This window comes from Acanthochromis polyacanthus, chromosome 23, assembly GCF_021347895.1.
Source record: "Acanthochromis polyacanthus isolate Apoly-LR-REF ecotype Palm Island chromosome 23, KAUST_Apoly_ChrSc, whole genome shotgun sequence".
NCBI lineage: Eukaryota > Metazoa > Chordata > Actinopteri > Pomacentridae > Acanthochromis > Acanthochromis polyacanthus.
In genome coordinates, this window is record NC_067135.1 from 21392483 (window position 1) to 21420113 (window position 27631).

The window sequence follows — 27631 nt, forward strand, 5'->3', positions numbered from 1 at the left end:
TGTGGCGGCTTTTATTTTGCCGTGGCGGTGCGCCACAATCAATTACATGTAGAGGAAACCCTGGCTTTTATCCAAAGCACTTTACATGATACATCACATTCACCCATTCACACACACATTCACACACTGATGGCGGAAGCTGTCATGCAAGGCACTAACCACGACCCACCAGGAGCAATTAGGGGTTCGGTGTCTTGCTCAGGGACACCTCGACATGAGCTCGACGGGCCGAGGATCGAACCGGCAACCTTCCAGTTACAAGATGGCCACTCTACCCACTGAGCCATTCCGCCCCAATCATTAAAAACTTTGAGACCATATTTTTCAACATAATTTTTATTTTGAAGCCCGAAACTGGATTTTCTTCATATGAATCATTTGTTTAGCATATTGGCATACAGAAACAAAAATCTGAAGTTTCAAGAATGATTTCAAAATAAAGAATTTCACAAAAGAAAATGGCACCTGCCAAACACAAAGTCACAACAGTCAATACCGAGTATGGCCTCCATTTGCTTCGATGCAGGCAGCAATCCGTCGGCGCATGCTTTGGACCAGGCTTCTGATTGGGGGTTGGGAACAGCCCATACGCCTGGCTACATTACTGTAGCTCAAACCGGCCTCCACCATACCCAGTGCCCGGAGACGTTGTTCATGTGATAGACGCGGCATGATGCTGTTCACTGGACTAACAATGGTGGCCTTTTTTGGGCCTTTATATAGGCCTTCAAAACCCTTTCTCAAATTGTGCAGATACTCACTGAGTATTGCTTGGTGTGTATTTGGTTCACTTTTGCAAAGTGACCAACCCATGTGCAATGAATCATGACAAAATGACAACTCATCATTATCTCAACTACCAGGGCACTAGATCATCAGTAAATCCACAATGAATAATTACAACCCCCCTACAAGTAGAATTATGTGTACATTTCTACCTCAAAGTTTCTATTCTATTGACTGTCAGTATAGTTGAATAAGTCTGAATGACATTTGTTCTGAACTCAGTTAATCCATTCTGGCTCTAATCAACAATTTTCTGTTACTTCTGTGTTGTGTGGGGTAAAGTTGTTTTTTTTGTTTTGTTTTTTGTGTGGTGTAAAGTGAATGCAGGTAGTTCATCATGTTAGCTGTTAACGCTCATACAGATGTGCCTGTTTTTTCTCTTTCTTCTTGGAAGCCTTACTTTGTTGTGTTTAGTAGGGAAAGCAGCAGTTTAGCAGTTATCTCCATGCATTTTAGTGCTTTTTTCGTCTCATGCTAGAGATGGGGGTGCAGTTTTCCACTAGTGTGGGAGTCCTGCACAGTTGGGAGGGATATTCTTGCTTCTTTATTTTTATATTTTTGTGTGTGTGTGTGTGTGTGTGTGTGTGTGTGTGTGTGTGTGTGTGTGTGTGTGTGTGTGTGTGTGTGTGTGTGTGTGTGTGTGTGTGTGTGTGTGTGTGTGTGTGTGTGTGTGTGTTTTCTCTGGTTACATACAAAATGAACAGGACCAACACACTCCTGGGCAAACACGTTTCATTTGCTGGAATATTATAGGCGTACACAATTCTATTAAGTGTACCGTAGTAGAGTTTGCGCTTTAGAGAAGCGCTTAAAGCCTTCCTTAGGGGACAAATAATTTCATATGCATCTCGGAAAAAAAAAATTATCCCAGAAAATATAATTATTACTCTGCCAAGGAATGGTGGAGTTATGTGACGATCGGTGTACGTTTGTTTGTGCATCTGTGAATCTGTCTGTCTGTGTGAGACATTACTCAAAAACAGAGCAACAAATTTGGATGAAATTTTCAGGGAAGGTCAGAAATGACACAGGGAGGATAGATTTTGGCAGTGATGCGGCTTATAATGTGGATCCACGGCTTTGTTAAAGATTTCCCATTGCCAGATATAGCAGCCTGCACGGCGTTGCTCTAACTATGACATGAACACTGTGTCTGCTACCCGGTGACGATCACAATTGCGATCCTACTAAAAAATGACTGTGATTTATCAATTGGAAATCATACAAGGAACAAATGATTAAACTGTGGGGTGTTTCTGAGCCCCATCAATTCCTGCCACCCACTACGTATCTAGGTCACACAATGTTGCAAACCCCAGCCAGACACATTAAGTTCAGCCATCAGCTTTATTATGAACACAAATTCACCTTTCTGTCCTTCACTCATTTCTTTGCCGTAAGACCTTGTCCCCGCTAGGTGGCCTTTAAACACATCCTTTGCTAGACAGCAACAGCGTGGAACCGTTTTCTTTCATCTTTATGTGAATTTTCAGACTTTTCGGCAGCGTCTTCCTCATGTCAAGAAACCTCTTCTAAGAAAAGTACTCCCTGTGCTGCTGGAATGGTTACAAAATAAAAGCCTGCAACATTTAAAATACGCCTTTACAAAAAAAGCATGAAGGAAACAGTTATTTTAACAATAGCAAAACAAAGGGTTGCCAAAACTGATGAACTGATCAGCAGACCTTTATAGGAGTGATTTACACACAATTTGGTATCCATGCATAACATGCACATTTACATTTACATGCCTGTACTCAGCGCAAGGTCATTTTTTATTAAAGATTTCATCCGTCGGAAATGATACATCAACTGAGCAGCCTTGTCGGAGTACTGCACTCTCTGAGTGCTTTTCTTGTTGCTAGATAGTGGTTATACTATTCCTCTGAACCCAAGTTTATATAAATTGCAATTGTTGTTACTACAAGCCGAATTTGATGACCTTTCCACTAAACATACAGAACTACTACTGCTGAAAACAAAACAGGCTTATTATGAGCATGGTGAAAAGGCTGGCAGATTATTATACGATAGCGTTGCTTATTTAAACCGACAACTCAGTAACTGAATTGTCGGTTTAAATAAGCTATCGTATAGTAATGAATGACAAACTGAATCTAATCCAACTGGCAGATTATTATTCCATCAGCTAACTGTATGATAACTGAAATCCCACCCACCCCACAACTATAAATGAATAATTCAATCAGTTCTATGCCAATCTTGACACCTCACAGGCTTCTCCCAACCCCTCTGAGATTCAGACCTTCTTTGAACGGCTCGAAATTCCAAAGACCAGTTTGGAAGATCTGACCATTATGGACTTTGATATAGCAAAAGCTATAAATTCTATGCAAAATGCCAAAACGCCTGGTCCAGACAGATTACCAACAGAATTCTACAAGACCTTTTTAGCTAAACTGTCCCCTATTCTTGGTAAACTTTTTGGAGAAATTCTCGCTGTACAAAAATTACCCCAAACCATGACTCAAGCAATCATCATCGTTCTGCCCACTATTTGCAATGCATTTTTCATTTAGGCAAAATCTCAAAGTGCTGCATTGAAGATATATATATTTTCCGTATTGTTGTTGGCGTTCTTGGGTACACTACTAGCGCTTACTCATCTTGTTAGTCATCGACATCATAATACTTAGCAGAGTAGTTTGCTGTTACTGTATCTGCAGAAACAGGTGTTTCATTATTCCTAATTATCAGAAGTTGTCTCAGACATGTGCAAGGCATGTCTTGCACAACTGTCACAACTGGATTGTGCAGTTCTAATTACAATACAAAGACCTATACTGACATAGTATATATTGTCAAGAATGACGGTCAGTTCAACCTCCCATGTCTCCAAATGTGACAAGTAAATATTTGTTGCAACTCCGGCAACTCTCAGGCTCCTTAGTTTTGTCAAGATTTTTTTTTAAAAACAGTTGAGACATTATTTAAAATCCTAATTGCTGTTTGTAGTGTTTCTTCTTCGACTGTACTGGTGTTTTGTACTGAGCTTATGAAACTATATTCTCTGCAGGCCACCGACTTCCTATTCCAGCTGTTTGCTGCTGCTGTAGTTTCCTGGGGTGACCACCTCATGCCTCTCCTTCTCGGCATCAGGGCCCAGTGGTTCCCATGGAAACCAGAGTCCAAGCCTCCAGCTGTAGCACACAGTCTGTACAGTGAGGAGTCACTTACTGACCACACCGTGCCACAGTGCCTACTGGGATTGTCCCACAGCCTTCTTCTGCTTCTCGACAAAGACCCCTGGAGCAATCAGACACACAAGGTTTTCTGAAACCATCACCTTCCTTTAAACATCCAACACCTACATACATTTGGAAACATGATTGTCCATCTGAGGGGTTAAGCTTCAAGATCTGTTTTTTGTTTAATTTTTTTTGACTCAGTTGTGATGACAGTGTTTGTGTGTATATTTGTGTTTGTGTTGTGTGTCTCAGTTCATAGACTGGCTTCTCAGCATCACAGAAGGCCCTGAACAGAGTCTGTCCGACAGGACCGTCGGCACAGCCAAAGGTGAATAACACAAATCCAACAGCTCATTCAAGATATATAAGAAGAATATACTGACTTTATCCTAAAACTAGAGAAATTCACATACTGTCTTTTTGAAGCAACTCAAAAGTGCAGGAAAAATATATCTGCAAACTCCATGTATTGTTTCTTTTTCAGTGCTCTTTCAAATTTGTACTAAGAAGCGAAAAGATAAATGATTAAAATGTTACTTGTAGCAAGTTAGATTTTTAGAGGCAATTCTTGCTTGCGAACCATTTAAGATTTAGCTTTAGTCTCCTTTACATGGTATAACGCACTCAGATACTGAAGCATCAAAACAGATTTAAAAATTCTATGAAACCGGACTAAATGCATAAATCTAGCTTTGCTGAATCTATCTCATCTGCTCTAACAAACTGGGATGACTGCAGTTTTTGTTCCTCCATTTTCTAGTTATGAATTATGAATAATTATGAATTTTTACTCTTATTTTGTTTCATAGAACATTTTAATGCCAAAGTTAAATATTCTTAAATCTGACTCCGACCTTAGCTCAGTTCCTTTGGCTTCATATTGCATTTTGGCTTGGTAGGTCAGAGCTACGGTAATAGTTGAAATGGTATAGCACGGCTAAAATGTTGAACTGCACAGAAACACAGCAGTGTTTATAATTGCACATCACTGTATTTTCTTAAAAGTGTGTCTCCACTGCAAATGCATGCTCTTTTTACTTCTAAGTTCAGAGAGACATGATCAGTCTTAGAGCACAACAGGATTACTGTTGTGCTCTAAGACTGATCAAAATGCATCTGTACCATTCTGTTGTACAGATGCAGCAACACAGCTTCACAATATGATACTCCTATTATTATGTATTTACAACTGGGACAAGCTTTTTATGCTTGAGTGCAGTATTTACTTTTTGCTAAATGTGTCTAACATTTGATATTTTTTGCTAACTTTGCCAGGGCCGTTCTTGAACACAGAGTCCTCTTCATCTTTTTCTGTGTTTCAGTCATATCAGTGCAGTGTGTCTTCAGACAATGGCAGATTTTTTCTTTATAACATCATGTTGATGTTTCTACGAATAAACCAACTGTTTGTTGAAATTAGTTCTTCATGAGTTGCATTGGCTTTGTGAAATAACAAGATACAGTTTCTGGTTTTTAAAAAAAAAAAGAATGGAAGGAATTGGGAATCCCACAATAGCATAAAATATTATGTAGTATAAAAGGGACCATGTAAATGAAGAGAGTTTTTTGCTATGAGAGAAACTAAGTAAATTGTATTTTCTATCATGATGGTAGTAATTGTACCGCTAAATCTAACACAACGAGCATGATTCAAATGATTTGTTGACAACTTCAGTTTCCATGAAAGAAACACAATATAAACTGAGTGAAAACTGCTGAAATTTATTTCAACACTTTTAATGCAAGGTCTTATTTGATTATTCAGTGCATATGCAGAGTACTCATATAAAAATTCTTATTACACATGAATTTGCACCACACCTAAATTTCTTCCTAAAGCCAGTACAGGACCTTTTCATTACAGTGGACAAACACAAGAATGCCTGTAACCTTCTGAGTACGTTTCAGTCAGAGTTCAATTCTGCAGCTTCCACTGGAACAAATACATGTCATCTTGTCTGATGTCCAGTTCTCAAAAAACAACTTTTATGTAAAATTGTGCAGATTTCAAAAGATACAAAAAATTGTCTATATAAATATCTTAACAAAAGGTGAATGTATTGGCATTGATATACACAGTGGGTTTTGGGCAGATAAACAGAATGTAAACAAGTATGTGAAAGAAACACTGAGATGTTAGTATTGTTATGACATAAACATAGTGAGCTATGCAAAAATATCAATATTAGCTGAAGCATTCAAAAACCAATACATTTAAATCATTCATTCACAAAAACACCTCTTTGTGCAGAAATGAAAACAGACTGTAAAGTCCACCAGATTCATCTGATCATCTTTGTGTTGTTTCAGCTGCTCTGTTGGCTCTGAAGTCTTCCTCTGAGTTCAAGAAAAAAGCCGTGTGGACCAGAGCTTATGGCTGGTAGCTGCAATATGCTATTCTCATGATAACATGTATGGAGGGTCCTACAAGTCAATCTGCATTGGCCCTGCTTCTGCTCATTGGACACGGACACAGTGATGGAGAAAGTTGAGATTTTTGTCATCTGGAAGCTTAAACAGATACTGTACTACTGCTGTGGCTCCACTTAAATCACATATAGGAGCTCAAGAGGAATGTGCTATGTCAAAATGTAATTTTCATCTATTTAATATTCTTGAAGCACATCAGACAATTCCATGACATCAATAAATCATCATTAAAACAAATGCTTCAGTTTGTATATTCCTTATTGTATTTTTCTGTAAGACTAAAACACACTTCATTTCCTCTTCATCTTGCTGTTCCATTTCTTCAAGTGGTTTTGTCTCTCCTTAAGCAGCTGCCAGACTGTTACAGAAGCCCCTGGAAAGACAGTTTTCCTCTTAGTTAACAAAAAAAAACACGTGTGTTTTTGTTTGTCTACAGGAATTCTGCATTTGTGACACAGACCTAATTTATGCAAAACGATGGTCCTGGTGTGCTGACTTGTGTTAAACACAAATATTATGTAAATCCATCCATCCATCCATCCCCTATACACCGAGCTTTGAAAATCCAAACTGAATCTCCATGTAGTCTCCTATCTCCATATTAGGAGATACAGGAGAGTCAGTTTGGCATTGTGCGAATTGAATCGCGTTTCCCTCCAGGTACAGTTTGGTACGACCAATCATAGCACAGGAGGCGGGAGTTAATGCTGCGACATCTTCAGTGCCTGGATTACCCATAAAGATGATGCCGGAGGAGGAAGAGGGGGGCCACCGCCGTTAAACAAGAAGGAGAGAGAGAGAGAGAGGAGGGGGGCCAAAGCGAATCTTTTTGTGGTCTCTTGGCGTTTTGGATGGCGTTAGTCGTTGCCTCTTTTCACTTGACGTTTCCAACGATGAGGAGGCAGTGGATGGCTCGTTACTTTGGGCTTCTTGCCATTAGGAAAATCCCATTCTAAACGTGGGAGTAAATTTAAGCAACTTTTACACATACGCACCGACTTGGTTTGGCTCCGATTTAAAGTTATTACTAACACCGCTAATCGTTCGGAAGGAGTCTTTTGTTGCGTAGCCTTTTCAAAAATAAGTGTTGTACTTGAGAGTGCCCCATGTATTCGCAGATTTTTGTGACAAAAACGGCAGTAATCATTCACCGCGACGCTTTCTCGGCTGCATGCCATTGTTGTTTGGATTACATGGACTACAAGGTCGATTTGTTTGTGCGTCACATCCGTGCTATGCTGATTGGTTCTTTCTCGTTCAAGCTGCATTCGTTAGCCCCTCCTTTTTGAAATCGTCTCGTATCATCGCAATGCCAGACTGCCTTTATTTGTATTTATATTAATACATAAATAAAGTCAGTCTGGATTTGCCAGGCAACTATACACCGCTTTATCCTCACTAGACTCGGGCAAAGGCAGGGGACACCCTGGACAGGTCGCCAGTCTGTCGCAGGGCTACATATACAGACAAACAATCACTCTCACATTCACACCTACGGGCAATTTAGAGTAATCAATTAACCTCAGCATATTTTTGGACTGTGGGAGGAAGCCGGAGTACCCGGAGAAAACCCATGCATGCACGGGGAGAACATGCAAACTCTATGCAGAAAGATCTCGGGCTCAGGCCGGGACTCGACCCAGGGATCTTCTTGCTGCAAGGCAAAAGTGCTAACCACAATTCCACTGTGCAGCCCACAGTAAAACTATAAAATAGCAAAAATGGAAATATATCTTAAGCAAATAAGTGTAAACAAAGCAACATTTATATTTTAAGTTTTAGATTCTTAAAATTGTCAACTGTATAAAATCATATTTTCCAATTCAACTCTTTTTGACTTACGCTGCATAAAATCATAACATGGCATGTCAGAGCACTTTTCATTGTAAAGTGAGGACCTTACAATATTATGAAGAGAAGCCCAACATTTTTTCACATTACAGCACCAGGAAATTCTTTTTTTCTGCATGTTCCAGCATGTAGAAAGTTTGAGTGTAGGGTCAGTCATGTCAAGGCGCCCCTGGAACATGTAGTGTTAAGGGCTGTTCTGAAGAGCCGGGCAGCTAGGTAATGCTAGGACAAGTAACTTAGAGCCTTTACCTCTGACACAGAAACCTTTGGATGATATGTCCAAACTTATGAGAGCCACTGTATGTTGAAGGTAGATTCTCCTGCAATCAAACTAACTTTTTAACTTCCTTAAAAAACAAAAACTGTTTAAACCAAATCGTGAAATGGTCCAGCAAGCTGATTGGAGAGTCTCAGCTTCACCCAGAATCCCTGTATACCAAACAGTTACAGAGGCTAGCTAACTCTGTTGTAAGAGATGACTCCCACCCTCTTAACGGTGAATGTCAGCTGCTCCCATCAGGTCGGAGGTTCATGGTACCCGCCTGTAAAACTAGACGCTACAAACACAGCTTCGTACAGCAGCAATCTGTGCTATCAACAAATGAGAGAAACTGAAATATCACTAATGTATTTATTCCTGGTCTTGCTTCTCTCATCTTGATCTTGTGGCTGGCACATTTTTATCTGGCTTGATCTGACATAATTTTAGCCATTTTTATTTATTTATTTTTACAAATGTTTTTAAGTTATCTTGCTTTTACTTTGGGGCCATCTTCTTTGTTCTTTTAGCCGTAGCACTGTCGTCACTTTGTCTTGTGTTGTTTTAGGTGAACTTACTCACTGTAAACTGAATTTGCCTAAGGGTACAATAAGTATTCTGAAACTTGAATCATGAGGTCCAGTAAACCCAAATAGTAATCAGATAAATTATTTTTTACTTCTGTATTATTTGTGAATTCTGTTCATGTCTCAGGTGTTGAGTTGGAGTTGATTCAAGATAAGATCTGACAAACCCTTGCTCAGTTAGCAAAAGTGTGGTCACTTGACTTTAACTCAAGTCAGATGTGTGTCAAGAATCTGATGACTTCAGACTCATGTTGAGAGATTTAAAGTTTTGCGTCAACACCAGTAACTTGTGACTTCACTTGTTTGACCCTTGACTTGGGTGGATATCTGGTTTTGGCAGAAGTTGTGATTTTTTTTTTTGAAATGTTTATCATGAATACAAATCGATACGAGATTCAAAAGGAAATTTTAGATTTCATAAAATTTGAGCTTCCGAACTGGAAACATTTTTCAGATGAGGATTAAAACTTCTTCCAGAAGCTTAAGCTAAGCCAGCTTCCTTTTTCAACTCCATTCAATTAAAAAAAAAAAATTGTTAGTCCTCTGGGATCAATTTAGGTAAATTTCAAGCCTTCATTTTAGTACTAAATCATTTTACAAATACTTGAAACAGCAGTCCCTACTATGCAGTTCTTGTTTTCTTGTTTTTTTGTAGTGCAATATTCATTCTGGCTAATTCATCTTACCAAGAGATAGAACTGGCAGGCAGAGCATCAGCACCAAAGGGAGGTGAATGTGTGATGTCGTTGAAGAGAAGGAGGCTGTTTGCTCAATGTAAAGCTGGGCTTGGTAAATAATGAGACCTGAAGAGCATGAAGACATAATTAGATGTTGAACTAATACTTCACACTGACACAAATAACAGCGGATTTGAGGTCTTGAATCCTCAAGACCTCAAATCCGCTGTTATTTGTGTCAGTGTGAAGTATTAGTTGCAGTTAACAACAGTGCTGTCACACACACTCAATTGAAATATGCTTTCCTCACACACTTCCTGACATTTTATCATCTGTTCTGCTTTTCCAACTTGTTTCCTGTATACTCCCACCACTTCCCTTTCACAACACCAGCCTTTGACTCATATTAAGCTCTTATTGTTGAGAATTAGTTACTCCCAAATTGTATTGAGGTCTCCCTATTTGATGGTATGAATGAAGTTGATTTAAAAAATGATTTTGTCACCTTCATTGGCGACTGACACGACATATAAAGGGATCCAGAGTGTGTACCGAGTCCACAGCATGGCAATGGAGGGTTTTTCCATAACACACAACAGCTCATGAGGGTACCTATCATCACACAATACACACCAAAATGTTAACCAAGGTTTTCAACAGACACAGTATCACACAATAACTAGTGGGTTTGAAATTATAGTACTTAAAACTGCAATCAGGTTTTTTTGTTTGGAGTTTGTGGCTGACAATAAGAGTGGAGCAGCACAAAATATTTAATGACAGATGGACTGATGTCACAGTTTGATAATTTTTGTAGAAAATGATATTCAGAGAAATTTTGAGAACATGACACTTTTGATATGTTGTGGATTAATTTGAGCAATTTTCCCAGATCTAAATTCAGAGACTATTGTCAAGGACGTTTCCAGCACTCTTCAGACTTTTGTTATTTGCATTCAAGCCACATAAAGCCCCACTGAGATTTGGGAAAGTAGGATGGTGTCATTTCAAAAAGTGACAGAGCAAAATATAAGAACAATATGTAAATCGAAGGGCTTCTCATTGCAGATCGCTATCTGCGTGATACATTTATCTGCATAAATGTGTAACAAGACCTGGACCATGTCGTGGGTCCATCTATCATAGGATGTTTCGGTATGTTGATGCACAATTCAGTGTTTCCCCTGGGTTGAAATGGCTGCGAGGTGGTGGGTTGCGCCGGAGGCACAAAGCAACTAGGGGGGTCCAGGGGCATGCCCCCCCCCCCCGTAAAAATTTTGAAAAGCAAAATGGGTTATTCTGGCACAATTTGGAGCACATTTTGTTGCATTTGTAGCCATTTCCAAAAACTAAATTAAGTAAAATTTTCATGTTTCTGTTCTAAAAATTAGTGATAGGGAGAAAATATGACAAATATAAACCCACTTGTCCTTGCGATCAAAACATGTCAACTAGTCCAGTCTATTATATTCTGATCAGATTTCCACAAGCCATTCCAAAATGCCACATCAGTTCTTATTACAAATTTGAAAAAGATGACAAAGGACTTGAATCTGGAATCAAGTGATGACTTTTACTTTTTTTCTAAAAACAACTACATGTTAGGTACCAAATTCCCACTTCATTTTTATTTATAATAAAAAAGGTTATGTCATGACCTTCATTTTACTTAAAAATGTGAAAGAAAACTTCAACTCTGGGTTAGCAACTGGTTTTCTGAAGGAGTTAGTTCTGTTTTCAAAACTGTTACCTTTTTGAACACAGAACTGGAATTTGAAGACAAGAATTTGTTTTGCCATTGAATGATATAATTTCGGGCACTCTATAAATCATTTTATCAAAAGAAACTAGGAACTTTATATTCTGTTGAAATCATTTGTCTCGTTCGTGAGAACGGATTTTGTCGTGCCTAAATGTTTTAATGGGAGCCATTTTTGCAGTCACTGTCAATTCGTATCCCCGCGGACAACAAAACAGTAAGCAAACTCAGTAAAGGAAGCGAGATCGATGCCTACACTGCGTTGCTCACTTTATTTTGATGACATGCGATAGTTTTGATACTTAATTTGACATATGTCTGTGATACACACCTGCTTTTAGCCCCGAAAAACGAAACCATGGAGCGCTGCCGCTTCTTGTCCGCCATGCTCGTTGTTCGCCAATCGGAACGACCGACATTTGAAACACGAACTCGCGGGATGTCATACAAGAACTGAGTGTTACCGACCAACAGGGATGTGCCTTGCTGTCTTCACCCACGGCGAGAAAAGGCTGCCATTCTGTTGATTTCAGCGGCGAATATACCGGACTTATGTGTCAATGCTTTCTAATATTTAGCATTACCTTTTTTTTTTGGTGCGGACCAGTGAGGCGGCAGTGTCTGCAAAATTTTAATGAGGCGATAGCCTGTTCCAGCGAAGCGGGCCGCCTCGTCGTTTATATAGGAGGGGAAACACTGCAATTAATGAAATAACTTTGCAATTGCAGTTTTGTTTTTTTGTTTTTTTAAGAAGAGTCATAAAATTTTGGTAAAAATGCTGGTGTAATTAATCAGTTAACAACATTTAGCTCTACAAGCAGCACACTGGAAGTTCTTGAACCTTCAAAAAGTCCCCTAGCAGGGACTTTGAGGGCAAAAAATTGTTTTCTGAAACTTCATTTTTACCCTGGTTTCTATGAAGGAATTGCTGGTAAAGAAACTGAGTATAGTCCTTGGGCCAGGACCCAAAATTTCAGGTATCGGTACCGAGTTGACCAATTTTTGGGGGGTATTTTTAACTTGCTATGGGGTCTTTCCAGGTGAAATGACCAGATATTCCTTGGGGGTGTTGCTGCACCATTTTCAAATTAGTCCTAAATTTGTATGCCATTAGATAGTCTAATTAGATTAGAAAGTACTTTCTATGCAAAATTGTTGGCCTGTAGCTGAAATAGCTTCTGAGTTGTGGGGGTCTGAAATTTTCAGAATTTGGGCTATAAAAAGCCTTGCCAGCATTTTTTGCATCTTTAAGTGGTTATTTCTCAGCCTCTAGACATACCAGAGAGCTGTGAGTTGGTAAACAAGGCCTCTGCATGTAGCTAGTGCCCCACAAAACATCCCCAGGTGTTTCCCTACACTCGCAGGCCATGGGGGCTTGCTAAAAATGCAAAAAATTAAGAGATACCTACTCATGAGTGGGGTTTGGGACCTTAAAAGTACTAGAAATACTGCACAGAAGTGTTCTAACACCCCTGGGTTCCATTCTACACAAACTTGTGTGATAACCTAGCAAACTGGAGCATTTATTTAACATTTATTTATTTAACATCTCAAAACATGAGGAATTTTAAAATAAATAGTAGTAAATCTTTTGAAAAAAACAAAGCTATATGGCTTGAACAAAAGTACAAATTGTAAACTCACAAATGATTGTTCTTCCTGATATGCTGAGTGAATACTTATGTATAACTTCTCAGTTGCACTCAAACAAAATAAGCTGAAAATCCTTAAGGTTCAAGAAAATGCAAACTTAAAATGGTTTGATGTTATCAAATGCTTGCAAAATTTTTATTGCACCAAAGTAAAGATCGACATGTTTGAGCTAAAAAAAAAAAAAAAACAAGTTCAGCAAAACACAAAATTTAAAATTCTTTGAAATGAAGTGCAAAATGTAAAAACGCAAACATGCCCTGCTGTGCTGGTCCTTGCCTAAAAACATGTTATTGCACAAATGTATACTTGCTGCTTAGCTTGGAATTTCACGAATTAAGTCAAACAGGTCTCTTTTCCGTTAATGTAGAACAGCAGCTTTCATACTATCAGTAGGCCTATCTAGTGCATGCTCTAGTCTTTAATAGTTATTGACTCAAGTTCTGTAGGAACACATGTATTCAGATGTTTAACAAAATAAGAAATAATCATCTCTCTTAAGTCTGACACTTACACCTTAGTTTGGAAAAGTGAGGTAGAGTACCATTCTTCAAAAGAACTTCCCAATTATCAATTATTAAAAATAGAAATAATGCCTCAAAATACTAAACAAAAAGAAAAAAGAGAGGTAGCCTATTCTTCAATGTTCAGTTAGCCCATTCTTCAAAATAATGTGTCTAATGGCAAATGAAAAAAACATAAATAATGCCTCAAGTCACCAGTCCTTTTTTCCTTCTTTTTCCTTTTCTTATTAGCCACGGAGACATAAGTCCCAGCTTTGCTGACTGTACATTCTGCCTCACATTTGACACGACCCGGACGAAAACAGGGGTACTTTTTTCGCATTTCATCAGTGAAATGACATTTGCTTTTCGGCATTTTCTTTCTGTTCGAGTGTTCTCTCGCAGTGTGCCTACCTACCTGTCAGCCTGCGAGGACTGTGCGAGGAGTGTGGAGCGTGGAGCGCCTCTGTATTGATTTGTGAATGAATGAATACACGTTCCAGGGTTCAGCTCAAACTCCGCCTCTCAGAGCGTGTTTCCAAAGGAACCATTCAATGTGAATGATACATACACTGGTCTGCGACACACTCAAGCTAGGCAAGATCAAAAACCCGGACATGTGAAGGACTTTATAAACGCCAACCTGACAGGCCGGACAGCCTCTCAAAAGAGGACATGGAGATGCTGTGAGATGCTGTGAGATGCTGTGAGATCGCGAGATTCTACGAGAGTGGCGAAAATTCAACATGGTGGCCCCCAGCTGCTAGATTAGAAGTAAACAAATCGCCGTTTTCTCGACTAATTTATATCAAAAAACAACCTAAGTAGCCTGCTCAAGTTCGCAGAAGTAGTGCTAAAAGTGGAGGACCTCGAGAGATTTATCGACAACTACTTCGTCCGGTGCACGATGGAAGAACCAGTCACCCAGAATCCAAACCCAAACAAGAGAAAGGAGGCTGACTCCGCGACTGACACACAAGACCTGCAGACCACGGATATCCAGGTAAGTGTTCTCGAATCTATTAATAAAAAACTCGATATCCTTGGTCTGCTTCACCAGGAGATTAAGGACCTGAAGGCAACCCTGGAGTTCACTCACCAGCAGATAGAGGACCTGCAGAGAGACAACTCGGAACTCCGGTCCACGCTGACAGCCGTCACTTCAGAGGTGACTACACTTAAAAAAGAAAAGAAAACCCTGACGGAGACGGTCCTGGACATTCAGTCGAGGAGTATGCGGGAAAACCTGGTCTTCTCCGGCATCGCTGAGTCCACACTTAATAACCCAGAGTCCCTGGTTAAAAACTTCATGGTGTCATCGCTTAAAATCCCTGTGGATACGATCAAAAACATCACTTTCCACCGTGTCCACCGGCTCGGACCCCGAGGAGGAAACCGCCCCCGTCCTATCATTGCAAAGTTCGAGCACTTCCAACAGAAAGTGCTCGTAAGGAGCAAAGGACATGAGCTGAAAGGTACATCTTACAGAATGAATGATCAGTTTCCCAGAGAAATAAACGAGAGGCACAAAGTTTTATACCCCATCATGAAAGAACACAGGCAGAAAGGTAAACGGACTGCACTAGTTATGGACAAACTATACATAGATGGGCAGCTATTTCGGGAATCTTCCATTACCCCCTGGCTCTTCTAATAATAACAATAACTAGAAAAGCACTCGGAGAGCGCAGACCTCCACCAGGCCATCTCTCAGTTGTACAGATGACCAATCGGAGTGTGTTTGTCTGTCTGTTTGTCTGTTAACAGCATAACTCAAAAAGTGGATCCAGACGGTGATCCGGATCACCTCCAAAATCTAATCGATTGTTACTTTTGGTCTTCCGGACATTCTGTAAAAATTTGGTGAAAATCCGTCCATAACTTTTTGAGTTATGCTGTTAACAGACAAACAGACAAACAAACTCCGATGATTACATAACCTCCGCTAGGGGAGGTAATAAAGACTTAAACACTTAGTATACCACTTAGTAATTTAGTTTAGAAAACGTAATTAAAAAAATAAATCAAAATTACACAAATATAAATGTGTCACTCTCCCTATCTACACTTCCCACTGGAGAACCCCCTCCTCCTACTACTTTTCTGTCTCTCCCTCTCTATATGTTTCCCTTTACCCCTCTCACACACTCACCCCCCTCATTTTCACTGACACCCTATGTACCCCCCATGTTTACTGTGCTTGTATGTTTTATGATGTGTTTGTTGATAATTTTTCAGGCAATGTTGTGCTATTATATAATGCATATATAGATCCTTACTCGCTATGTACATCGCTCTCCAACACCCACAGCTCACAGACGGCAACAAACAGCTCGCAAGGACACACACAGACGATATTCTATATTGCTACTTATTCAATGACTGAACTTCTCTCTTTATGTCCAAGTTAAATATTGTAGCCTGGAATGTTCATGGCATACGCTCACAAACAAAAAGAGTAAAAATTATGGACTATGTCTCCAAATTAAAAGCAGATATTTTGCTCCTCCAAGAAATGCATTTAGTAGAATCAGAAGAAAAATCTCTATTATATTCGAATTATAATATCTTTTCATCTTGTTATAACAGCAGACTAAGAGGGGTCTCCATTCTAATCCATAAGAGAGTACCATTCACTTTAAATGGCACAATAACGGACTCAGAGGGCAGATATATTATTATCCAGGCAACAATCTTTAATAAATTATATTCAATTGCAAATCTGTACACCCCGAATAATAATGATCCAGCCTTCTTTCATGTGGTTTTCTCCCACTTAGCAGACTTATCTGCTAACTCAACAACCATTATCGGTGGCGACTTCAACATAGTATTAAACCCGTCACTAGATCGATCTAGTAGCCCAATACATGCAAAACAACCACAATCAGCTAAAGTCACACAGGATTATATGAAAGATTTTGGACTAGAAGATGTCTGGAGACTCAAAAACCCAACAAAGAGGGACTATACTTTTTTTCTCTCAGGTGCACCAAACATTTTCAGGAATTTAATTTTTCCTCTCAAATAACTCTATCGCACACAAAGCTACTACTAAAATTCACCCAATCATTATCAGCGACCATGCACCAATATCTCAGTCTGCAAACAGATTCCATCCCTAAACCTCCTCAGACTTGGCGACTAAACATCTCTGTACTCGAAGACCTGGGGCCTGTTTCACGAAGCAGGTTCACTGAAAACTCTGAGTTTCTTAACCCTGAAATGAGGGAAACTCAGAGTTTTCCATTTCACAAAGCGAGGTAACTTAACCCTGAGATAGAGGGGTAACTCTAGCCTGTTTCACAAAGAGGGGTAACTTAAACTCTCAGTCAGTTACCGCAGTAACAGACTCTATGACTCTAACCTGGTCGGCAGCAGGTTTATCTGAGAAAACCTCGAGTTTCTCTCCGTCTCCGCCCACTTTCAGCCACACACGCTGTTTCATTTCCTCATTCGTTCAGTCAGTAAGCGAGCGAGTTTTGGCGTAGAACAACTTTTATTAACGATCCAGTGGATAAAGGAGCAGCATTACTGCATAGATAATTAAATATTCGTCGGTAGATTGTTATCAGACCGAGCATAAATGTTCTCGCATTTCCGGACAATTATCAGTTTGAGCGGTACCGTTTCGTAATCGTTTTAAGTCCATAATCTACATAAACAACCTAATCCGTCCTTACATTTACATTACCAACCGCAGTCATGCTCTCACATCCAGCAGATATTGTGTGTTGCGCTGCGGTTCTTTGCAAATGGAAGTTTTTATATAATGTCGGAGATGCAGAGTAAGGCAATTGTATGGAGGACAGTCAGAAAAGTTTTCCTGGCCCTGAAACGGCTTTAACTCATCATCGTGGTTTTCCTGGACATAAACCTGTCAGAACATCAAGGAGGAGTTCCACAGGATTGCAGGTGAATGATGTAGAGATCTTTTAAAATAATTTTAAATCATATTCTGTTAATGACATTGTGCTGCAACCTCAGACTGGGATTAGTCATTTTAATTTCTTTTAGGATTTCCCAGTGTGATTGGCTGCATAGATGCACACACATCCCCATCACAGCTCCCTCACATCATGAACAGGAAGTCCATTCACAGCATAAATGTGCAGGTAGGCTACAGGTAGACTGACTACTGTTTCTAAATGTTAAAGACTGCATCATAGTTCAACATCTGTCATTCTCTGCACTGTCCAGATCATATGTGATGCTGCATACAGCATTTCTAATGTGGAGGCCACGTGGTCTGGATCTGTTCATGACTCCAGGATTTATGGAGAGTCTAACCTGAGCAACAGACTGCAGCGTGGTCAGCAGCCTTAAGATTTTCACAATAGAATTCTCTTGTCTCCCTCCTTTAATATACTCTGATGTATCCAATATACATTACAAGAGAGTTTGATGGCCTTCTGCTGGGTGACAGGGGTTACCATGCTGATGACCTCATACCCTGACCCTGAACCAGGCGTCCAGCAGAATTTCAACCGGACTCACTGCAGGACCAGAGCCCGGGTGGAGATGACCATAGGCCTGCTGAAAGCCCGTTTCCAGCACCTACGTCTCCTCAGGGTGACCCCTGAGAGGGCCTGTGATATTACTGTGGCATGTGTTGTTCTTCATCATATTACCACTATTAGAGGAGAGCAACACCCTGCCCTACAAACTGAAGACCCAGATGATGACCCCATCCACCTGCAGCTATCCAGGACAGCAGAGCAGTCAGAGACACCATATGCAATAATCACTTTAGAGTTTAAGTCACCATCATCACCACCACAGCAAATAAAGACATCATACACATTTCATTTGGTCTTCTTTATTCCCTACAAATAAAAGATAGTTCAGTTAATGTTCCAATAGTTAACATAATTTACCTGTGACCATCACCCACCTCTAACTTGTGCTCCAGTATTTCAATTTCCAGATCTGCCCTCCTAATCTGTTTTTTGGATTTTTCTCAGCAAATGCAGTTTGTAAATCTGTTTTACTGATAACTGGGAATACATAGAGGACATTAAATTATACAGTTGCACATTAATTCCACAGAATGAACCTCTGGTGTTTCCTGAACATCGATCTCACTGTGTCAGTCTGTGCAGTGGAAGTTGAGGAACCATCCTGCTGCTGTCCAGCCATGCTCCGTTAAAAAGATGAGAATGTGCAATACTTCAGTGTAGGCTAAATGTCACACTCTAAATCCCACCCAAAATGTGAATGGGAAGAGAACTATCAGTAACATACCTCTGTATAAAACTTAAACTACCATTTGGATAAATCTTTGGAGTGTTGCCTACTTACAATTACAAGGTCTGTTGTGGTGTGAAGGGGCCAAAAGATTTAAAAAAAAAGACACAAAAGAGAACTAAATAATCATATATATATATATATATATATATATATATATATACATATATATGTGTGTGTGTGTGTGTGTGTGTGTGTTAATAAATAAATTCTATTCAAAGAACAAAAAGGCTAAAATCAGTCTGGCCACCCTCCAGAGGAATAAATCAGAAGGGGGACTGGGAGCCCCAGCTTCATGTATTATTATTTAGCCAACCAACTACAGTATATCACCAAAAGGATTCACCCACATGCAGAATATAACTCCTGACTGGAACTAGAACAGTTAGATTGTAACCAGATCAAAATCTCTGACCTGCCCTTTATCACTTCTGCCCTTAAACATCACTCCTGCTTCAAGAACCCAATGATCGCCTCCACCTTGTCTGCTTGGTGGAAAACGGAGGTCACAGGCTCCCAATTAAAACCCAGCATACTGTCCCCAATCTGGCACAACCCTGATTTTGCAAACAATAAAATAGCTCTTTATTTCAGGACGTGGACAGAGAGAGGAGTCACCCACCTCCATCACCTTTTTGATGATAACATATTTAGGACAAATACAAACTTATTCCAAACATTTGAAATAAGAAATGGAAACTTCCTCCACTACCTACAGGTAAAGAAGACGCTTCCAAGTAGAATTCCATCGCTTCAGTCCACTTCACAGCCGACTGATTTACAGCCACCTGAATTTGTCAAATACATTACGAAACTGTCTCCAAGAAACAAAAAGAACCTCTCAAAAATGTATAGTTTACTCTCAAAGACAGACTGTATTCACCTACCAACTCACAAATGGGAAGAAGACTTGTCCAAATCCTTTGACTCTGATTTTTGGACCCAGATCTGTGAAAACACATTTAAAATGACAGAAAAAACCAACCTACAACTGATCCAATTTAAGGTTCTTCATAGAACGCATATAACCCAATATAAATTATATAAAATGGGTTTCTCAAACTCAGACACATGCACTCAATGCACCCAAAACATGGCTGACACATATTTTCACGCTCTTTGGCTATGTACACCCATCTATCAATTCTGGGCACTAATCACACAGAAACTCTCCGATATTTTAGGCTGTGGGATTCCACATTCCCCGAACATTTGCCTAATTGGTGACCTAATGCTAACAGCCTTACCGGACATTCATATCCAACCCACATTCGCAGCTATCGCCATTGCCGAAGAAACTATTTTAGTTAACTGGAAAGATAAGAAAGCCCTCAACATCATCCATTGGCTGAACCTCCTCACAGAACACATTTCACTGGAGAGAATGTCTGCTACCCGGAAAAAACAATTGGACTCATTTAAAGAAAAATGGTATCCATTTATTAATTCATTAAATATTAATCTATAGCTTCTGCTTGTATGTGGGCGTATGCCACTGCCCCCATAAAAAAAAAAAAAATTGTAATACCTGTTCTGTCTGTGCGTATGGTCCAACTTTCCTCTGCTTTATTTCAGTTTATTAACACACCAACTCTCAAAGATTGATAGCACCATGGACTTCAAGGCCGTGTGCATGCACTGGTGGTGTCCTTTCCCTATGGTTCCCAGGGTTGCTCCCTGGCTCTGCAGAGTCGGGGTGGCTTGTGCCCCTCTCCCTGGGGGTGGGAGTCTCCGGTGTCTCCCCCATTGAGCTCTGGGTCTGCTGGGTCTGCACGCTCTGCCGGGGCCTTGGGGGTGTCGGCAGCTGATCTCTTCTTGGGCGCCTGGCTGGTCCTGGGGCTTGGGGTGGGTCGGTCCCTCCGGGCACCCTGTCGGCTTGGCCCTGTATTGCTGTGATGGCTGTTCTGGGCTTCAGGGTCTTTCACACTTGCATGTGCATGTTTGCTCAGGTCCCACCAGCTCCTGTCGAGTTCCGCTGTTGAGCAGTGATGGGACCCGCCAGAATGTGCTGTGACTCTCTCCAGAGTCTAATCTCACACTAAACCCACTCTCCTTTTCTCTAGTATCTTCCTCTGGACTATTCCACTCTATAATAACATGACACCCACAACTATGGTGTTCAGTACTGTCTGGCTATTTATTCATTTATTTATTTATTTATTTGTTTGTTTGTTTTTCTGTTTTCTTGTGTATGTGTTTGTTTGTTTGTTTGTCTTATTGATGGGTAACTATTAGTCGGGAATAACACAACACCTGATATTATTCAGATGTAATAGCACCGCTTGCTAGTCCCTGTCCCTGTCCGTCCTGTCTCGTCCTGTCCACCCTTTGTTTCCCCTCACGTCACCACTGAGGTGTAGCACTGCCCTCCCTGGCTCTTAACAGGGAATTGTAATTCCCTGTTAAGTGTTGACACCCCTTCCGTGGAGTTAAACAATGAGAATAAATGCAGACAAAAAAAAAAAAAAAGAGGACATGTCCGGGCAAAGGAGGACACATCTGACACCTTAAATCCAAACCAGTTCCATATAACCGAAGTAGCACCGTTCTTCTTCACTAGCCTCTCCTCCTCCGTTAGCTCCAATGTCTGCAACAGCTGCCATGCTTTTGTAGTCACACTGTCATGACGCCATTAAAATGCGCTATCGCGATAGGCCGGTATGGTTAAAATCGCTATCGTGGGCCAAATTTCTATCGTCTCTACCGTATATCGTTTATATCGCCCACCCCTAGATACTGATCTGGTCAAGTAAGTAACTGAGGGGCTTTTTAGTCAGTTTCAGCTGCTTTGGTGTTCATAAAATTAACAACAGGTGCACTAGAGCGGTAACAATGAGACAACCCGCAAGACAGGAATGAGTTTACAGGTGAAGGCCACTGACATTTTTTTCCTTCCTAACGTTTTCAGACTGTTTTTCACTAGTTTTGCATTTGGCTAGGGTAAGTGTCACTTCTGGTAGCATGAGGCGATACCTGGACCCTACAGAGGTTCCACAGACAGTCCAACTCCTCCAGGATGGCACATCAATGCGTGCCATTGCCAGAAGGTTTGCTGTGTCTCCCAGCACATTCTCAAGCGCATGGAGGAGATTCCAGGTGACAAGCAGTTAATCTGGGAGAGCTTGACAGGGCTGTCGAAGGTCCTCAACCGATCAGCAGGACAGGTATCTGCTCCTTTGTGCAAGGAGGAACAGGATGAGCACTGCAATAGCTCTACAAAATGACCTCCAGCAGACCACTGGTGTGAATGTCTCTGATCAAACAATCAGAAAGAGATGTAATGAGAGTGTTCTGAGGGCCCAGCATCCTCTAGTGCCCGCTGTGCTCACTGACTGGCACCGTGGAGCTCGGCTGGCATTTGCCATAGAACACAGGAATTTGCAAGTCCACCACTGGTGCCCTGTGCTTTTCACAGATGAGAGCAGGTTCACCCTGAGCGCATGTGACAGACATGAAAGGGTCTGAAGAAGCCGTGGAGAACGTTATGCTGCCTGTAACATTGTTCAGCATGACCGGTTTGGTGGTGGGTCAGTGATGGTGTGGGGAGGCATATCCATGGAGGGACGCAGAGACCTCTACAGGCTGGACAATGACATTCTGACTGCCTTTAGGTATCAGGATGAAATCCTTTGACCCATTGTCAGAACCTACATTGGTGTAGTGGTCCTGGATTCCTTCTGGTGCACGACAATGCCCAGTCTTATGTGGTAAGAGAACTCATGCAGTTCCTGGAGGATGAAGGAACTGATACCATTAGCTGGCCCCCATGCTCACCTGACCTGAATCCAATAGAACACCTTTGGAACATTATGTTTTGTTCCGTCCAACACCATCAGGTTGCTCCTCAACTGTCCAGGAGCTCAGCGATGCCCTGGTCCAGTTCTGGGAGGAGATACAGCAGGACACCATCTGTCGTCTCATTCAGAGCTTGTCCCGGCATCGTCAGTCATGCATACAAGCACATGGAGGCCATACAAACTACAGAATACCATTTTGATTTGCTGCCAAGGAATTTCAGCAAGATGGACTAGCCTGCCACATCAGTTTTTCACTTTGATTGTGGGGTGTCTTGAATTTAGCCCTCCTGGGGGGTTGATAATTTTCATTCCCATCAAACAATGTGGCACTTTTCATTCCTAACACATTATCCAGTCCATATCAATGCTAATATCCAGTTTGGTTTTTCCCAGCATTGAAATATGATGTATTTTCAAAGTGTTCCTTTAATTTTTTTGAGCAGTGTATATGTTATCACTCATTTAATGGACGTGTCCCACAGTGAAAGTCCTGTCGTGTTGATAGGACTTTTGGTCTGAGCCAAAAGTCCTATCAACACGACAGGAAGGAATTTGATGGGACTTTTCCTCATTGTGAAAAAATATGAAACGCCCCATGCTACACATGACCTGTATAAATAACTTTACAGCACAGAACAATACTATAACAAACATGAGACTGAGAAAGATTTTGTTGCTATGATAACAAGATTTTCTGCAAGCAGGATGGAACAATAGTATAGTGAAAATTTGACATTTTCAAAGGTAAATTCTATTAAAGTTCAAAAAAGACTAACCATGTCTTGTGATTTGTGGTCAGTGTGAGACAGCAGTACTATAATTTCTAGTTAAACATACAAAATACCTATGTAAATGGTGTCAAAACTGTCAAAATTGTGATGAAAAGTTCAAAATGTAACCCAATTATAACCGACTGCTACCAAAATTGATCATATGCCAAAACACTGTCGCAAAAATTGTTTCCATTATTAAGTTGATGTTTGAACTGCTTTTGCAGTTTTTATTCTAATTACATTTTTAATCAATTCTGTCCTGTTGTGCTGTGCGGGCACTTTTTCCAAATTCAAATGTAATTTTCTGAGAACGGTACATGGTCATAATGAGACAAAACATAAAATACAAATAGGAGTCATTTCTGCCATGTACCAGTATCATACACACGTGGACAAAATTGTTGGTACCCCTCAGTTAAAGAAGGAAAAACCCACAATTCTCACTGAAATCACTTGAAACTCACAAAAGTAACAATAAATAAAAATGTATTGAAAATTAAATTATCAAAATCAGCCATCACTTTTGAATTGTTGATTAACATAATTATTTAAAAAAACAAACTAATGAAATAGGGCTGGACAAAAATGATGGTACCCATAACTTAATATTTTGTTGCACAACCTTTTGAGGCAATCACTGCAATTAAACGATTTCTGTATTTGTCAATGAGCGTTCTGCAGCTGTCAACAGGTATTTTGGCCCACTCCTCATGAGCAAACAGCTCCAGTTGTCTCAGGTTTGATGGGTGTCTTCTCCAAATGGCATGTTTCAGCTCCTTCCACATATGTTCAATGGGATTCAGATCTGGGCTCATAGAAGGCCACTTTAGAATAGTCCAACGCTTTTCTCTCAGCCATTCTTGGGTGTTTTTGGCCGTGTGTTTTGGATCGTTGTCCTGTTGGAAGACCCATGACCTGCGACTGAGACCAAGCTTTCTGACACTAGGCAGCACATTTCTCTCCAGAATGCCTTGATAGTCTTCAGATTTCATCGTACCTTGCACACTTTCAAGACACCCTGTGCCAGATGCAGCAAAGCAGCCCCAAAACATTACTGAGCCTCCTCCATGTTTCACCGTAGGGACAGTGTTCTTTTCTTCGTATGCTTGGTTTTTGAGTCTATGAACATAGAGTTGATGTGCCTTACCAAAAAGCTCCAGTTTGGTCTCATCTGTCCAAAGGACATTCTCCCAGAAGCTTTGTGGCTTGTCAACATGCATTTTTGCAAATTCCAGTCTGGCTTTTTTATGAGTTTTTTTCAGCAGTGGTGTCCTCCTTGGTCGTCTCCCATGAAGTCCACTTTGGCTCAAACAACGACGAATGGTGCGATCTGACACTGATGTACCTTGGCCTTGGAGTTCACCTTTAATTTCTTTGGAGGTTGCTCTGGGCTCTTTGGATACAATTCCAACGATCCGTCTCTTCAATTTGTCATCAATTTTCCTCTTGCGGCCACGTCCAGGGAGGTTGGCTACTGTCCCGTGGGTCTTGAACTTCTGAATAATATGAGCCACTGTTGTCACAGGAACTTCAAGCTGTTTAGAGATGGTCTTATAGCCTTTACCTTTAAGATGTTTGTCTATCATTTTTTTTCGGATGTCCTGGGACAATTCTCTCCTTTGCTTTCTGTTGTCCATGTTCAGTGTGGTACACACCTTTTCACCAAACAGCAGGGTGACTACTTGTCTCCCTTTAAATAGGCAGACTGACTGATTATGAGTTTGGAAACACCTGTGATGTCAATTAAATGACACACCTGAGTTAATCATGTCACTCTGGTCAAATAGTTTTCAATCTTTTATAGAGGTACCATCATTTTTGTCCAGGCCTGTTTCATTAGTTTGTTTTTTTAAATAATTATGTTAATCAACAATTCAAAAGTAATGGCTGTTTTTGATTATTCAATTTTCAATAAATTTTTATTTATTGTTACTTTTGTGAGTTTCAAGTGATTTCAGTGAGAATTGTGGGTTTTTCCTTCTTTAACTGAGGGGTACCAACAATTTTGTCCACGTGTGTATAAAATAAAGGCAGACATTTAAGTTCATTCAGAGTTAATCCGAGAAAAGGAAAGGATATTACATTAGTGAAATGATCTAATTCAGTTTAATTAACCTTAATTAGAACTGTAAAAGACAACTTCATAACTAGGCATTTCAGCAGTTTCTTCAAAGGACCTGAAAACAAACATACACCTACCCACCAATAACTCCTTCTATAGGAAAAAACAAGTGAAGGCAAATACACAATTATCAAATAAGCAGGAAAAGATGCGTTCATTTGGGTCTGATGTTTCATTATTATAATACATGTCAATATATTTCTCACAGTTTTATTTGATTATTGACTAATTAGATGTGATCTTTGCATCCTGCAAGATTTAACCCGATGATATTGATGTAGTTTTGTTTTCTTTTTTAAACTGTTTTAGCCTCTAATCAAGAAAATAATGAGACTTCTTCATTTTTTTTGGATTTTTCAGGATTTTGTGAAAATGTTACAAAATTGCAATAGCGACTCTTAGTGTATGCAAATATTACAGCTTAATTTTTTAACAAAGTCCACAAAGTCCATTAAGCACTGATGATCAATAGTATCAAAATATATATCTTAAAATGAATTATACTAATGCTGAATATGGCATAATTGAATGCAAATTAATTTAACAAGTCAAAACTCTAATTGCAATCCATGCTAGAATGCACTTCCACACAACAACAAAAATAAGAAAATTATCTTATTACAACTTTATTTTATTTTTCTGAACTCGCAAAAGTGGAATTGTATTAAATCAGTCCTCAACTATTAGTCCATATTTACAATAGCATTCCAATAGGAATGCTAGAGATTATTATTTGTCTGACAAAACAAGTGTGTTTTTGAAGGCCTAAACATGCTGAAAAACTCCTGAAAACTTCCAGATGTACCAGAACTGGCGAAAAATTTGATATTTTAAAGGAATTGTGTAGTGTGTCACAAATTGCCTCCATAGCGCCCCCTACACTTTCCCACGGGCAGCACGTTTCATCTACAGCTACCAAATTTGGTACACATATGCAGCACATCAGGCTGAACAAAAAAGTCAGCGATAGCCATATTCCAAACCCAACAGGAAGTGAACTATTTGGCGTTGACTATCAGATTTTGGCCATTTTTAATTTTTTTCTCAAGCGAACTCCTCCTTGGGGGAAACTCCAATTTACCTTAAATTCGACCAGTACGTACAGCAGGCCTTAACAAGCAAAAGTTATTAAAAGGTTCCTCAGAAGTCAAAAGGCGTGGCCGTGGCGGCCTCTGGAAGTTTGTTCCTTCACCATGAAAAATCAAGTGCTGTGTCAATGCCCTGAAAATGCTTCAATTTGCCTGAAACTTTACATGTACAATCAGTGTCCTGCCCTGATCACATCCATATAATGAAATACATTCTCAGTTGTAGCGCCACCTGCTGATAAAAGGAAATGTCATTTTTTTACACTTTGATGTGCTGTTGTTGGCCCATTGGTCAGATTCATCTCAAATGTCGTGACATAAACCTAAAGATGTTGATGATGATTCACAGTGAAAATGGTGACGTGTCATCAAAAGGCATGTCTGTGGCGGTGCAGTGAATTTTGATGTCTCGTCATGAGTACTGAAGTGTTTATATCTCTGCTAATCCTGATCCTATCTGCCCCAACTTCATGTGGTGGACACCAGGCCCAGTCTGAACACATCCACATGCAAAAATTTATTTAAAAAAAAGTCAGAATGTCATCTATTGGTAACAAAAAGTTTAGAAATTACATTTGCGTGCACCATTACTCAAACTTTGTCATATAATTCTGGAAATTGGTCACCTCACTCTTCTCTCCTTGACAATGCTACAGTGTGAAGATTTTGACAGTTGCACACAGAAATAAAATTATTTAACAAAAAATAAAAACTACCAGGGTCATTACTAGCCTCCTTGATGCTAATAGTCAGTTGTGTTTCTTTTTTGCTGAGTTATTGCTGGGTTATTTGACAAATCTCTCAGCTCCTCCATATCTGATGGTCTTCTGGCATTGACCCTGGTCTTCAGTTGACCGCACAGATTTTCAGTGGGATCCCAGTCAGGGCTTTGT

General features: G+C 40.1%; 2 protein-coding genes across 12 annotated transcripts in view; one reads left to right on the forward strand and one right to left on the reverse strand.

Moving 5' to 3' along the window:
- The window catches only part of focad (focadhesin), a 122662-nt gene extending 116000 nt beyond the window's left edge, over positions 1-6662 (forward strand). For all 11 annotated transcript variants that reach the window (XM_051943824.1, XM_051943822.1, XM_051943823.1 and 8 more), the window contains 3 exons: positions 3824-4075; positions 4248-4323; positions 6306-6662. In XM_051943824.1, coding sequence (XP_051799784.1) covers positions 3824-4075; positions 4248-4323; positions 6306-6379 — 402 coding nt within the window. In that variant the 3' untranslated portion in view covers positions 6380-6662. The remainder of the gene's footprint in view (positions 1-3823; positions 4076-4247; positions 4324-6305) is intronic.
- The window catches only part of hacd4 (3-hydroxyacyl-CoA dehydratase 4), a 48997-nt gene continuing 27067 nt past the window's right edge, over positions 5702-27631 (reverse strand). Inside the window, exons 5-7 of the mRNA XM_051943845.1 lie at positions 10305-10411; positions 9809-9925; positions 5702-6798 (exon numbers count right to left, since the gene is read on the reverse strand). Coding sequence (XP_051799805.1) covers positions 6716-6798; positions 9809-9925; positions 10305-10411 — 307 coding nt within the window. The 3' untranslated portion in view covers positions 5702-6715. The remainder of the gene's footprint in view (positions 6799-9808; positions 9926-10304; positions 10412-27631) is intronic.